The sequence below is a fragment of the Rhinolophus sinicus genome, linkage group LG02, assembly GCF_036562045.2.
Source record: "Rhinolophus sinicus isolate RSC01 linkage group LG02, ASM3656204v1, whole genome shotgun sequence".
Lineage (NCBI taxonomy): Eukaryota > Metazoa > Chordata > Mammalia > Chiroptera > Rhinolophidae > Rhinolophus > Rhinolophus sinicus.
Window position 1 is genome coordinate 40507108 of NC_133752.1, and position 16519 is coordinate 40523626.

At 33.3% G+C, this 16519-nt stretch overlaps 1 protein-coding gene across 2 annotated transcripts in view; it reads right to left on the reverse strand.

The window, feature by feature from the left end:
- The window catches only part of SMARCAD1 (SNF2 related chromatin remodeling ATPase with DExD box 1), an 86709-nt gene that overhangs the window by 16242 nt on the left and 53948 nt on the right, over positions 1-16519 (reverse strand). For both annotated transcript variants that reach the window (XM_019741131.2, XM_019741130.2), the window contains exons 10-14: positions 9875-10074; positions 4211-4301; positions 1793-1892; positions 1128-1187; positions 941-1016 (exon numbers count right to left, since the gene is read on the reverse strand). In XM_019741131.2, coding sequence (XP_019596690.2) covers positions 941-1016; positions 1128-1187; positions 1793-1892; positions 4211-4301; positions 9875-10074 — 527 coding nt within the window. The remainder of the gene's footprint in view (positions 1-940; positions 1017-1127; positions 1188-1792; positions 1893-4210; positions 4302-9874; positions 10075-16519) is intronic.

Consider the following 16519-nt stretch of genomic DNA (forward strand, 5'->3'; position numbering starts at 1 on the left):
GGTTCTCTTTTCTCCACATCCTCAGCAACACATACTACTTGTTGACTTTGATAATATCCATTCTGACTGATGTGAGGTGGTACCTCATCTTGGTTGTGTTTTTTGCCCCCTTCTTCCATCTCCCCGCCTCACTCCAGTTCAAGCCCTTGTTTCTCAGTCTAGTTGTGTAGGACACAGCTCCCTAGCCCATGCTGGTATTATGAGCCTTGCGCTCCCTCCTGGCTGAGGCAGTCGGTTGCTGGTCGTCGGTCTGCTGCTCACAGCAGCTCATGGCAGCTCTCGCCAGCTACCAGCCACTCATGCTGGCTGCCAGTCAGTCATCACAGCTCATGACAGCCCACGCTAACCTGTGGCTGCTCACAGTAATCCAGCTCCAGGGAGAGCTATTTCTCACAATCTTAGCTGTAGAGGGCTCAGCTCACTGACCCATGTGGGACTCGAACCGGCAACCTCAGCGTTAGGAGCGTGGCACTCCAACCACCTGAGCCATCAAGCCGGCCCTCATTGTGGTTTTGATTTGCATTTCCCTGGTGATTAGTGATGCTGAGCATCTTTTCATGTCTGTTGGCCATCTGTACATCTTCTTTGGAGAAATGTCTTTTCATGTCCTCTTCCTGTTTTGATTATCAATTCCTTTGTTGTTGAATTTATAAGTTTAAATGTCACTCTAAGTTTAACTGAGGGCATTATTATAACACTACGTTTTCAATCAAGTGGACAAAATCTTTTTATAATCACTGTCAGTCACCTCATGAACTAGCAAAAAACTGCTATCTTGTTGTTACACATCAAATTGAAAAATGCCTGAATCCTCATCATAAGTCATTCCATGATGTTAGTTGCATAGTTCTTAGCATAAACTCCTTTATATTAAAATTATTTTTTGAAACTTTGCTGGCTGCAAAAAATTTCCAAAAATATTTTTTTTCTCAATACTTACGTGGTCACAATTACATTGTATTCTTCATATTTACTATGAATGTTATATCTTATCTGTTTACGTTCTTCTTGAGAACCTAGAATTTAAAAATAATATACACATATTGATTGCATTTATTGTACTTTACTATATATGTTAGGATTCTAAAGAAATTTCCTAAGTTAAAAGCAAAAGAACATATTCTTACCATAGTAACAGAGTACCTTTAAAGTGGGGCACCATAAGTTAACTTCCCTTAACCAGTTATCTATGAAACAAAAGAGATATTACTTGCATCTGCTACAATAGGGTATGTGTATGCACTAAAACGAACACTAAAGTTTGACAGGTTTTGCCCAGAAATTATTCTTTTATAAAATAATACAAGATGATTTTTAAAAATCACAGACCTGTCACAATTTTACTCCAATTTAAAGAGACGGGTTTTTGGGTTACATTTATACACACTAACATTCTCATACTCTATTCTACATCCAATCAACTGAGCAGGATTGGAACAGTAATTAGAGTGGGGATGAACTGCACACATTCTGACTCAGTAAATATTTAATTATAAATTTAAATGCACTGTTTCTCTTAAAGACTCATTAAAACAATGTAAAATTATTATAAAAACAAAAGAATCTTATCAAATGGTCCCTAATTTATTAATATAATTGACTTACATGTATTTTCTTTAAAATATTTCTAGTAAAAATACACATACATATACAAAGGAGAAAAAAGCTTTTCTGAGACCATAGGAATTAATATTCACCTCGACAAACTAAGAAATCACACACACACACAGCTCTTCCTCTCCCTATATGAAATAGTATATAGTCAAGTATGGGTGTCGACAGTATTACAAACCTATAGTTGACGCTGGAACAACGATCAAATGAGGACCTTTATTACCCTCCTGATAGAGATATGCCAGGAATGCAATGGCTTGAATAGTTTTTCCTAGGCCCTAAAATTAAAAGTTCAAAAGACAATATATAAAATGTAAAAATAACCAAAACAACCCCCAAAACAACCCCAAATAAATATTGGAAAATACAAAAGGAAAAAAAAGTATTTCTGGTTTTATTTGATTCCCCACAATGCAACTTTATTGACAATTTCTACTGTTTTCAGTTCTCTGTAACAGTTAAAACAAATCTCCAAATGAAACTACAACTTAGTTTAATGACCAAGATGTATCGCAACTGCTAGTTAATGTGACATATACATTAATAGGAAAGACCTTTGCATTGCATATAAAAGATATAATTTTGGTAACTACTTATATAAAGCACATATTTAATATGTACTGGATGGATTGAGGATGATGTTCCAATGACTAATTGAAGTTGGACATTCAATTACCCAGTAATTCCTATTACCCAGTAATTCCACTCCTAACAATATATTTAAGAGATGAGAATTCATGTCCACAAAAAACCTTGGGGAAGAATGTTCATAGGTGTTTATTATAATTGACAAACACTGGAAATAACCTACATTTCCATCAACAGGAGAATGGATAAACAAGTTGTAGAATGTTTATACTACGAACTACATGCCAAAAAATAAAAATGAAATAAAACAAAACTACTGATACATGTAAAAACACAGATGAATATCAGTAACTCTGTGATGATATAAAGTTCAAAATAAAAAAACTACTAGTGGTAGGCATCAGAATGATGGTGGTAATGACTGAAAAGAAGCATGAGGGAACGTTCTGGGATGAGGGAAAGGTTGATCTGGGAGCTGGTCACATGGGTGCACACATTTGTAAAAAGCCATTAAGCTGAACATTTGTGCATTTTACTGCAAGTAAATTATGCATCAATAAAGTGGGGGTTTTTGTTTGTTTTAAAGGCTATTGAGGCTTAAATAAATATTACTATCCTGTTAAAAAATGAATCTCCCCTTTCATGTGTTAATACCCTAACCCCTAGTGTGACTAACTGGATTTCCAGATAGGGCCTTTAAGGAGGTAATTAAGGTTAAATGAGGTCAAAGGGCTAGGGACACATCCTCATCTCAAAGGAAGAGAAAGAAACACCAAGGATGTATGTACACAGAGAAAAAGCCATGGGAAGACATAGCAAAAAGGTGGCCATCTACAAACGAACGAGAGTGGTCTCAGGAGAAACCAAACCTGCCAAAACCTTGATCTTAGACTTCCAGCCTCCAGACCCAGGAGAAATAAATTTCTGTTCTTCAAGCCACCCTGTCTTTGATACTGGTATAGCATCCCTAGCAGACTTAGATTCTAACTTATCATAAATGTTGCCCTTTACAGGTTACAACAACAGTTTTACATAATATACCTCATTTGATACTGAATGTAATCTTATGATCTAGAAATTACCTGTTTTAGTTCAGAGAGATTAGGTCATTTGGTAAGGAACAGACAGCCCATGAATAGCAAAGGAGGGATCCAAAACCCAGATTGGATTCCCAAGTCTAGTTTTTCTACAAGTGTAATGTCCTACATTCTATTATAATTTCTATAACTATTTTGAAATCCTGAATATATTATTCACTTTTCTATCAGATAAAGAGCATTTTGCTTTAATGAAAGTATGATGGATGTGTAGAAATAGTCAAAGTATAATGATTACTAGAAGCTAAGAAGAGAACAAAGGTCACTGTCATTATTAATTTTTATTTTGGAAATCTAATACACAATGTAATACATATATATTCAATAAACATTTTCTCCACTGACCATGACTCATTTTTGATGAACACTTTCAAAAAAGTATAGCTGGAGGGCAAAGGTAAAGTTAAACGTCACGTTTCTATGTTTCAGTACCTGGATTGTTGGCTGTAATAAACTTCCCAAGTTCAGTTCAAGCAAATGTGATTTGGGAAAGGATAGAACTCAGAGACATCTAATAAAAGTAAAATGGCTGAAATGAGGCTGATGTTATTGCTGACAAATGTGTGGATTTATTTACTGACAAGGACAGGTTACCTATAATAATTTTAAGGGCAGCTATACAAAAGCAAATACAGTACAATCTCATTTAGTGTTTTACATATATTTGTACATATATGCATGTATTAAACATATTTGTTAATTTGATGAGATACACAATAAATTCATTTTCATTGGGAGGGAGTAGTGAGTAGGCTAGAGCTAGATAAGCAAACAGAAAACCGGGAGGGGTAAGAAGAGTTAAAGATACTGAGGTAAGAGCAGTAAACTACATAATCAAAGGAAAATTTCATTTTTTAAATGACACAAGGATGATTTTTAATGAAAAATCCTTGAAACAGAGTACGACTTACCATTTCATCTGCCAAAATGCCATTAAGTCCATGTTTATGTACCAATGCCAACCAATTCAAACCAACCTTCTGATAGGGCTTGAGTGACAAACTGATAAAGAGAGAGTTACCAAATATTATAGATTTATACTAGATTTCTGACATAAGGTTTAGGTTTACAATGCACACAAAAACTGAAATACCTAGATCTAGTCTTACCTTTTAACTTATTGTTATGAGACATTTATACGTAAAATGAGCCCAAAACATAATACATTTTTATCTTGTCAAATTTTATTCCATATTTGTTATTTATTTCTTCTGGCAATAAGAATAATAAAAAAAAAAAATCCCATTTGGTCTTAATTCCACAAATGTTTGGCATATTTACTATAACATTATTACTAATATTTATACTAGAAAATTGTATTGTACTGATTTGAATTTTAACACTTTAAGGAACTTAAAGCATTAGGACAAAAGCAAAAGCATAATTTGCTACTTTGCTAGGTTGATTTAATAAACCCTTTCTGAATGCCAATCACCTCTAAAGTCAGTAGTGTGTATAATTCTGGAGCGTGTATGTATGTGTGTATTTATGTTTGAACTATGTATAAATGTAAATTTGACAGACATCAACATCAGTGAGCAGAACGCTGCAGGCAAGTGTCAAAATGTTAATAGTAACAGACTAATTCCTGGGAAGAACTTGTTTGGAAGGTAAATATGGGAGGGTCATGCTGGACAAAAACAACAGTTTTTTTCTAAAAGGTCAAGTGATTAAAAACTAATAGCAGTTACTTACTGAACATCTACTATATATAGATATACAAAGATATCATTTTCAAATATCACCTCATTTAATCTTTTAACATCCTATAAAGGTAGCTAATATCATCATTTTAACAAACAAAATACACCTGAGGCTCATTAATTTGTCCAAGGTTGCAGTTACAAAGTGTATGGCTAAGGTGTTAATTCAGGAAGTCTCTCTCACTTGGAGGCTATTCTCATATTTCATTATGATTTGATACACCCCATATAACATGAAAACCTAGGATAAGGCCATGCCTCCCATTCTCCAGCTTCTACCTTATCCCCTTAATTTCCTCCTTCCCACATTCTATCTGCCCACAGAGAAGGGGTCTGGACCTAGCTATGGCATAGTCAGTGTTTAAGGGGGCAGATTCTAAAGTCGAGACACCTTAATTTGCAAGGGGTAAAAGAGGTGGGGTAGAATGATAGCCATCTTAAATCAGAATCTATGTTTCAACTATGGGGTACGTAATCTATAAAACATTTCTGGGAAAAAATTAAAAGTATACGTAGGAAAAAAATCAGCAGTATTGCTGAAGTCTTTACAACTCATTTAAAAACAATGTCTTAGCTTTCTTGCCCAAAATAGTTTTTATGCCACTACAAAAGTAAATACTACACATTATCAAAGATATTTTAACTTCTAGATCCAAATGAATTCTTTCTGCTACAGTAGTGCTGAGAGTAAATGCTAGTACTAGATTGTTTACCATATTCCAAACATTACGCTATGTGTTTAACATGCATTATTTCATTTAATCTACTGTATAAAGTAGATACTATTATTATCCCCATTTCACAGATGAGAGCTTCTCTGGGACTCACGGAAGTAACTTGCCCAAGGTCATACAGCTGTCCAAATCCACGTGTGCAGGGGCAGAGCTGGTATCCAACCCAGGTCTGATTCAGCGCTCTGCCCTTAGCTACTAAACAGTAAACATGAAAGAATTGTCTCTCTCTGACCCACCCATTCTATGGTCAAAACTGAGTTCCCTATTATTTTTGAGTCCTTCACAATGTCTTAAGACACTGCACATGCAAAAGGTTCATATTCCATGAAAATGGTGAAACTTGACGAGGTAGTCATATCACATCACTTATAAATGCATCCAAGGGCCAACATGCTATCCCAATGTAAATCACAAAGAGCCAAGAAATATTCTTAACAAACAAAAGTTACTGAATTTCTTCATTACTAACACATGTTGAAAAACAAGTCTATCTAGGGGTGGCCGGTTAGCTCAGTTAACCAACTGAGCATGATGCTAATAACACAAAGGTTGCCGGTTCGATCCCCGCATGGGCCACTGTGAGCTGCACCTGCCTTAAAAAAAAAAAAAAAAAAAAAAAAACTGGAAAAAAGACAAGTCTAACTATTAAAATATTCTTCACTAACTTTAAAAAGTGATGAGGAAATTTTGAGAAGCATCTAGAATTTTTCATTCCAATTAAATTGTTTCATCCACAATCAAAACAGCTCTCAGAAGCTGTTTTGATCAGGACATTAAATAGCTTTGTTATATTGAATTATTTGTTTTAAAAATACAAACATTTGTGTATGTGTATTTGCTCCTCTGCTAAATTTATCTAAATTACAAGTAACTTTCTGTTGCTTACCATCACGATAATGCTGCCTATCACAGACTCTTTCTTCACAATGTAAAAGGATCAATAAAAATGCAGTTTTGACAAAGACCTTTAAATCCAATTCACTTGTTATGACAAATTTTTCAAATGGGCAGCTGTGTTCTTTCTCTAGGAGGCTCTAATATTTGGATGCTATACAATCATACCTTTCATTTATTTTGACATTCTACAATTTTCTAAGCTTTTTATGGCTGCATATGTAGAATACATATGTAATATGCCAGGGTTACCCAAATAGTAAGAACTACCAAGCCCAGGAATTCTGAACTAGTTAAATGCTCTCTTCTTAACAGGGGACTATAAATATCTTTAAACTGAAGGTTTTCTTACCTCTCATTAAGAAAAAAAAATGATTTTTAAGATTTTCTGACATCATGAAAGTAAACGAAGCAGCATGTTATTTTGAAGTTACTTGTTTTATTAGGGGAGAAAAATCCATCCAGAGTTACTATGATTTCTTTTCAGAGTGAAAATTAAATTGGGTTTAAATCTCTGGTCAGAGAAACTATTATCAAATTTATTTTGAAAGGTAAGAAAGGCCTGAAACAGAAACAATAATAGGAGTACATACAATATGCTAAATTTGAGTTTAAAAAGCAGAAATAGAGGGCTAGAGAGACTGGCTTGAAGTAGTTCACATGGAACAGATTGGGGATGCTAGCTGACCAAAAGTTTATGCCCCTTAAGTGTGACATGGATGCTGAAAACACTACAACATTGGTTTGTCCTAATACTAGTATCCAAACTACTAAAATATTTACATCACAATACTTTGAGTTAGTCAAACCCCATTTGCAGTATTGATTTGCATTCAGACCATTGTCAATTTTTTTTTTTTTTATAGCAACTGTTTACAAATAGGATAGGAACCATAGCATCAATTGAGGGAGAACAAGATCAGACGAACCTTGTTAGATTTAGTCCAGAAAAGGCAGAACACACAAGATTAAATATATTCTATATTAAACATTTGAAAAATCTTTTAAATTAAAACAGTTTAAAGCTGATCAATTTTAGATAAACTGGTAAAGCTTGAGATAGCTACAGTAGGAATAAAATAAGAGATAAACTGACGGTTTTTTTCTCTTTTCCCTCATTGTATTTTATTTTAACTTTAGGCAATTTCAGTTTTGACATTTTAAAATAAAGATTATGAATGTAACGATTTTGAGATACATATGAGAAATTTAATTTTTTCCTGCAAAGACCTTATTTTTAACAAGGAGTTATGGTACTTCTGTATTTTCCTTTATCTCTAAAAAGCAAATTTCCTGCTGTTATAATCCATACACATTTGTAGTAGGAAAATAAACAGTTAATATAATTTTGCTTCAAAGTAAACTAATACAAAAAATTGTTCTGTTAAGAAAAAGCGTGCTAGCTTATTCATCAGCATAGTCCAACATTTTCCTCTGTGCTAAATCTTTGCCCAAGGCAAGAAAACTAATTTAAATGTGTGTATACTCAGCAGCCACGATGCCTCACCAGCATAACAAGTAAAATTGCTTGTCCAACTCTTACCTTGGCAAAAACAAAAACCAAGACAACAAATTTCACCCCCTAAAAGTGCATCTAAATAAACTCTAAAGAGACTATCTAAAAAGGTTTTTAGAAGTTGTACTTGGGACTATATCCAATAAGCACTTAAAAAAAACCCAAACTACTTTCTTGTATATTAAATATTTCATTAAAAATTCCTCAGTCTACTGGAAAGGATAGTTTAGTACCTGATTATACTATTAACAAGTAACAGGACTTTGTAAACGTGGGTTTGAGAGAGAAATTTTTTAAAATGATGCAATAAAGCACTTGATTTTTTTAAATCCCAATTATGACAAAGTAGACTCAACTGGGTAAGTCTTGTAGCGTGAAGAACTCCCCATATCCAATGCTGTAGAACAAGAAGGAGCAGCTCCAACTACACTTTTAGGAGATGAATATGCTGACATGGCCATAGTTCTTTCTAGAAAAGAGCTTCTTTGTGGGAACTGCATCATGTTTCCCTACACCATCCCATAGCACCCTAGAAGGGCACAGAAAAGATTGTAGCTTACTATTAAAGGCCAGTAACCACACCTTGATTTTAAATTAATCAACGATCAGCAAATATGCTGTGATCATGACTTAGGAAACTACAAAAAGTAAATAAAATCACCAACTAAGGTAATTAATTTTACTGAGACTTTAGTGCTAATCTTATTAAATACCTATCAGAAATATTTTGACAAATGTAACAGATTTTTAATGCTCTGTAACACTACATAGTACGGATATCCCATAATTCATTGTAATTATTCTCTGGTAGTTGGAACTTTGATAGTTTCCATGTTTTTGCCACTATAAATATCATCACCATAAACAATTTCATTTCCCACCCCCCAAAAAAGGTAATACTGTGAACAGTTCTGAGTCCCCAAACCACTAAAAAATAAACTTTTAAAGGAAGTAGAAAACAATCTTCCCCATCCCAATATCCCAACACCATGAAAAAGGGGGCATTTATAATTATACAAAATGCTGTTTTAACATGCACTGGCTATTGGACCAATGTTTTAGTGAAAAGAATTTAGTGTCTATTTTTTGTAAGAATTATGATAAAGTATTTACTGAAAGTAACATTTTTAGGGAATGTACTTTTTAAAAATGCTTTTTATAACCTTTCCTTATATAATCTATTTAATGAAAATATCCTTTTCATTTTTGATGTGCTTCTACACCAAAGAGATTTAAAAATATGGGCTTTTGAAAGTATTTAAAACATTTTATTACAGATATAGGATATTTTAATAACTTCATTTATGATTTAAAAAATTGAGCTACAACAGAAATTTTTACATTGATGCAATTAAGCAGCTGATTTTTGGAAGTACCAAATTATGGGAAGGGGTAGCTAAAACCACTTTTTTAGTTTCTGTGATTATATATGAAATCATCTGTCACCAGACAAGTAAAACAGAGATTATATAAGACCGTGACATTTTTTCTCTCTAATTTATAATAGGATGGAGTAAAATATCCAGATTGGGCAGGGGAGGACGGCAAGCAATGAAAAACAATTCACATACCGCTTATGTGCCATTACAGAAAACGTTAGTTTCCCTTTTAATAGTAGTTTTCACATCACTTCCACATTTAAGTTCTCTAGGCACAATACACAAATAAGTTCAGAAATTTTATACAACTGAGTTAAAATAATGAGTAAGTGTGTATAACAAATATTACCTTTGGTTCAGAATGGAAGGTTGTTCTATGTTCCATCCACCTCCATTTCCAGTGAGCATGGTAACTTGCTTTGTCAATTTATTTGAAATGTCTTCACATTTGTTCATAAGCCTTATAACTACATCCCTTTCTTGGATCAGTGTCTTACAGTGCCATATCAAATCTTCTGATAAGCCATTAGTTTTGGACATCTTTGTGAACTATGGCATAAAAAGAAAAATAATTTAACAGTTCAGATCTAGTAAATAGAAAGGCACTCTGAATTTCTTTATGAGGGAAAAAAGTTTTTTAATTTAAACTTTTACGAATGACCTTAATCAAGTGCTAAGAGAACCAGAATCTTCATGTTTACATTTAAATTCCCATGTTTCACTTTGATAATCCTATAGTCACCTCAAATTTATCACACTGAAATAAAATCTTTCTCCCCAAAATACACAATCCCAAGCCTGTTACTTTGACCTCAGGTCTATTATCAAGCTGTCTTCAAATTCTCAGATTCACCTTTATTACCAAAAGTAATTGTACTAAATGTAATACCTGCAAACCTGATCTCTTGCCTCCATTTGTCACTTCCTATAACTGACATATTACTAATAAGATTAATCTTCCTAAAACATACTTTTCCTTATCTATCATCAAAGTACAACCCCTCAAGCTTTCAAAACTCCAATTATTATTGGTCCCTGGATATTTTACTCCTAAACTGAAACTATTACTTGGAAAGATAGTGCATGAGTCAAAAGTTAACTATGACCAATTCAATAATTTGATAAAACGCTTTTTAAAAATTTAATACAACACCTGAATAAGTGGTTTTGTGTGAAAACTCAAAGAATTTTTTCCAAAATGCATTTGTATTTATTTTCCTAAAGGAGGTACTGAATACCTCATAATGCAAAAGCTGTGATAGAATTAGAATTTTTCCATATAGATAGTTGAAAAAACATATCCTGAAGAACACTGCAAAAAAATATTTTTAGTGAAAAGGATTAGAAAGCCCAATAGCTGTCTGAAAGCTTGTTGGGCAAAAAGAAAAAGCCAATAATCCAGAACGGAATAAAAGAAACTAAAGTAACACCATCTGTTAGGCTAAAACCATACATGATTTTGATTCATGGCATCTTATTTCACATATCCTTTCAAGTTACAACAAGAATCACATTAACAACTCTAAATAACCCCTGTGATCACAGTATTTCTCAATTCAGAGAATCTCAAGCAACAGAAATTCAACACTTAACAGGACATATTAATGTTAAGATATTTCATTAAAAATGCAGTTTATAATAATATACATTTTTCATATCTAACCTAGAATAAGTTGGTAAGAAATAAAATCTCCAATCTATTCTACACCATATTATTAATGTACTATAGGATTAAAAAAAAAAAATTTACTACTTCACAAAATGGCACTGTGATGTATGAAGTTATCTGCTGAATACGTTTTCACAACGACAACATTCATAATTACAATGTGACCTCCCACTTTGTGCTTTCCTGGGGAAAAGATTTATATGTAAACAGCAGGATATATGAGAATCAGTGCCTTGTAGATTTTAAGGAGTTTCCATTGGAACCAAAAAAAAAAACAAAAAAAAAAACCCAAAACCAAATCAAAACAAAACAAAACAAAAAACAATCTCATGCCTATTGTGGTGTGTGTGTGTGTTTGTGGTATGTATGTGTGTGAAAAAAAACAATAATCAGAAAATAAGGAGGAACATATATTGTATGCTTTTTATGTGCTAGAAACTATTAGATGTCTTTTATTCATTAACTCATTAAATTCTCACAGCAATTGCAACATTAGTCTACCAATTCTGGATGAATAAACTAAGCTTCAATTTCCAAGGTTATAAAGCAGGATAATAGATTCCAAAGTCCATGCTCTTTTCTTTTCACTATAACTAGTATCTCCGTAAGTTTAAAAAAAAAATTAAGACCTTCAAAGTTTTTTGTTTTGTTTTTTAAAAAACAACAACTTTTAATCGGTAATGCACTTCCATTTATTATGTTCTTATTTTTAGCAAGTACTACCCTGGATGTTGAAAGTACCTGGTATACAGACACAGTCTTTGCCCTCATGTGGTTTATGATTATGGAAAAAGACACGCAACAAATAATTTTAAGTGTAACAACTGGTAATACAAGGGAAAGAACAAACTTTCATGGGCACTTTTTTGCAAAGTGACTAATACATAGTCTAGGAAGTCCTTTCAGAGCAATAAGACCAGAAATAAGAAAGGACTGTTTTGACCCACAGAAGTCCAATTCATTAGGTCAGAATCTAGAGAAGAGCTAAACTAATGTTACAAAAAAGACGCAATCAGACCTTAATGTCTCCTGATGAAAGAACACAGCACTAACCATGTAACAGCACTGGCTCCATTTAACCTTCTAATAACTTTCCAGAAAATACTGGTCCAGAGGAATGTGTTCATGTTAAACTATACCAGCGGTATAACCAGGAAAGTCCAGACTGGGAAGCTATACAACAAATGATTCAGTTTGTTTTTTTTTACCAAAGGTATTAAAGGAAAAGAAAAAGAGGTAGACGGATAAGGAATCTACAGATTAACAGAGTTATTTAAAAAGACCTTTCATGCAGTTGCAGCATGTGGCTCTTATCTGGATCCTAATTCTAACTAACTGTAAAAAAACAAACAAATGTTTATGGCATTTATGAGAAACTAGAAATGTGAACACTGAGTGTTTTCTAATATTAAGGAATTATCGGTGATTTTTTTTAGGTGTGACAATGTTACTGTGGTTTTGTTTAGGAATAAAAAACCTTTTTTGAGCTACATATTTAAATTTTTTAAGAAAAAAATGAAGTCTGAGATTTGTGTCAAAATAATATGAGACAGAAAGAAGTGGATGAGGGCATTGGTGAAACAAGATCAGACATAAGCTGGAAGCTCATGATACACACATGGGAGTTCATTATACTGTTCTGATTTTTAGGTTTGAAATTCTTGTACAGGCAATGAAGGGAAGTGCAAAAGGCAACTCTCATTTGACAATGCTGCAATAGTTTGAAATGGTTACTAACATTTGTAACTGAACTTTGGTTAATTTTTGAAGTCCAATTTCAAAATTTAACTCCCTGTGGCTTCCCACTCTTCCTACCCCGCCTCCCATATAAGCTAACATTAGAGATGATCCGGATTACTGCTGCTAGTTTATGATTTACATCTATCTAGTAGTGATATACTGTCTATGAATGTAGAACATCAGCAGACAGATTTTTCAAGAAAGTTTCAATGAATGATGAATTGGTTAGGATTAGTAGTTATAAATGACAGTAAACCCAAAACACCAAGGGTTTAAATAAAGCATACTTATTTGTCTCACATGTAGATGAAGACCTGAGGAAGCAGTTCAGATGTGGTATAGTGGTTCAAAATCAAGAACTCTAATGCTTCCCACCATCACAATGACATCTCGATCAACACGAAGAAGGGAAGGGATCCTTTAAGGGCATTTTCCAAAAAAATCTTAATATATTTTTTCTTATATCTCACTGGACAAGACTTAGTCAAATTACCACAAGAGAGGCTGAAAAATGTAGTCTTATTAAATGGGTAATGTAACTAGCCATAAATTTGTTTTTAAGAGCAGAGGGGGTTAAAAAAACGAGAGCGAAAAATGGTCTGATCCAAAAAGGATTAATTCTATATGGCTACAACTGATATTGAGAGATAAGCAGTAAACAAATGGGTTCTTAGCGTTTCTAACAGTATATTGTGTATACTAACAGTATATAGACTACTACCAATGCAAAATATTGTGGCTATCGGCAGCTAACCTTTTCTAAAAACTAGGCAATTAAATGGACATTTACTGTATTTAATCCTTAGACTTCCCCATAGGTCAGTACCATGATTACACCTCATTTACATATGAAGAAATAGAGTAAGAGAGAAGTTAAGGTCATATAAATTGCTAGAAAACATCAGAACTGGGATTCAAGATGAGACCATCTAGCTCCACTAGATTATTCACCCACCTCCTCATCAGTATTGACAAAACCAAGGGAATAAAGAAGCATGCATGAAATTCAGAAGCAAGAGAACCAACATAAGACAGACAACAGGATTCCTCAGGATACCAGGAAAGTGAGATCCCAAGGCCACAGATGATGAGCTGGCCTAGAACACAACCACTCCAAACCAGAGCAGGTCATAAGACTCCAGAAAACACTTCCTCAAGAATATAAAACTGACAGAATACCTGACGTGTCTAAAAACTGAGGGGAAATTTAGACCACTGGGGAAGAGTTCAAAGTAATAAGTATATAGACAACTAAGAAAACAGAAAAATCAAGACAATAACTAGAGAAAACAAAATGCTGAGCAAGGAAATAGTCACTTAGTATACTACATGGCTCAGCTGTAAAAGATATTCACAAAATCATAACAACATAAATGCTAAAAAAAATGATCTCCAAAATTACCACATTATTAACTTATTTTGGTAGGGTTGGAGAATAGGAAATGGAATGTGAACTGAGACAGACAGTGAGAAGAGAGCTAACCCTACTATAATATTACAACTATAATGCTCTGCATAGATAAGGCTTGCAACTGAAAAATAAACATAGCATCATGTTTATATTAGCTAGAGATGGTGGAAGTGGTAAGAATCAGACAAAAGAAGTGAAAGGAGTTTATCTGCAGTGTGAGAAACAGATGGGGGAAGGGGATAAATATGGATTTGGGGGCAGAACAAGCCTGTAAGATTACTTAACTTGCTCATTTAAATACATGCACAAATAATAAAAATCAAAACATTTTTTGAAAATCCTAGTATTTAATTCCACAATATCTTCATTAGGGTGGTGTGTGGGGTGGTTAACAGGACCAGGGAAGAAGTCAGCATTTAAGGAAAGATGTAAGAACACTCTACTATTGTTACTGTTTTCTGAAGACAAAAAGCATTTAACAATCCTGTAAGCTACTCAGCTGCCCCAAAATGAGATTTAAAAAACACAAAGTACTCTGTAAATGCAGGATCTACTAGTGAATCTAAAGTTATTGATAAGCATAGAAAACAGGACCCTGTTTACTTAATATGAAACATACAAATGTATGCATAAATAGACAGATACTCAATACATTATTATTGGTGGGTATTTTTGGCAGAATTTTGACTATACTTTCTTCTTTGTTCTTGCAATTACTGTTTCAATTTTAGACAATGAAAACAAATTATTCTTTAAAAATAAACTGATAAAGCTATTTTTCCAGGGAGAAGGAAAAAAAGTAATTGATATTGATATTGCTGGATAATTACTTGAAAAAAAGAACATCAATATGGCCTTAACTGCTACTATTAAAAACTCAAGTATCACCCTAAGAACCTTTTCCCTTTAAACAGCCACAAACGGAAGTACCTCTCTCTTGCCACAGTGTGTCACTCTTATAGCACAAACAGCTTTGAATTTCTACAGGAAGGGGGAAATTGTTTAAAAGCAGATTTAATTTCCCGCCTAACAAGTAACAACAGTCTTGAGGACAGAGTACAACTTATAAAAATTAAAACAAAGCCCGAATACTGTAATCTCATACACAAATTTATTGAAGCTACCCTATCAGGAAAGCAGCAGTGAGCATTAAAATGCTTTAAATGACAAATTTAGACAGACATTTTTACAAAAAACACCGGGAAAACAAAGCAAAAAAGACACCTGTGGTCTAAGTTACTAGTAAATGGGAACAGCATAATGAGGAGCATAAATGAACTAAAAAATGAACTCAACCTGGGTTGCTTGGTTAATAGTCAAGGAAAACTGTATCTACACTGATCTAAATGTTAAGGAAGGAAGTAGATGCATATATAAAGTTTTTAGGTTAAGCTATTCATGAATGAGTTTTACTTGATTTGGTCAGTATACATTACTACTCCCATTAAAGTATAAAGATAAAATGTAATAAGATTATCACAGACATAATAGCATCCCCACCCTACTTTGCACAAGGCTCATCAAAAATTCAGTGAGTGGTTGGTGAACTTATGGCATCAAATGCGTGAAATTTGGCAATAAAAATCTCAATTTTACCACATTAACAGTACATATTTTAAAACTAATGACACTTTTGGTTTCCTGTATTCCCAAAGTCGACATGATTTAATGATGTGGTTCCTTATAATAAGCATGAACTTTAATGCTATTAAGCAGAGAAACAAGTAAAATGGAGAAATTCTGAAGAAAACTTGACAATATTTAAGTTTTGATTCGAAGGAAAAAATGGGTATAAAGCTGCAAACATAAACAACTCCATATAATGCATGCATTTTGTTAAATAACCGTTTTTCCCCTCATGTAAAATGAGGGTGACCAGAATATCCGAGAGCATTTTAGTTTTTAAAAAGTGTAATTCTCTGCCAAGAAAGTCCTAACAATCATGTACTTTTCAAATTTTGTTTTAAAAGGCAATGCTAACATAATTTTCACATTCAAACTATTTTTATAATAAAATAAGAAAATGAAATATTAATGATTGCATTTAAGCTACCAATGCCACAGACTTCAGTTTTAACAAAAATCGTAATTAAAACATACACCTGTAATTGATTTTTTGGCTCAGTATGCATTTTTAAATGAAATATTAATGAATTTTATACTTATACCAAAAT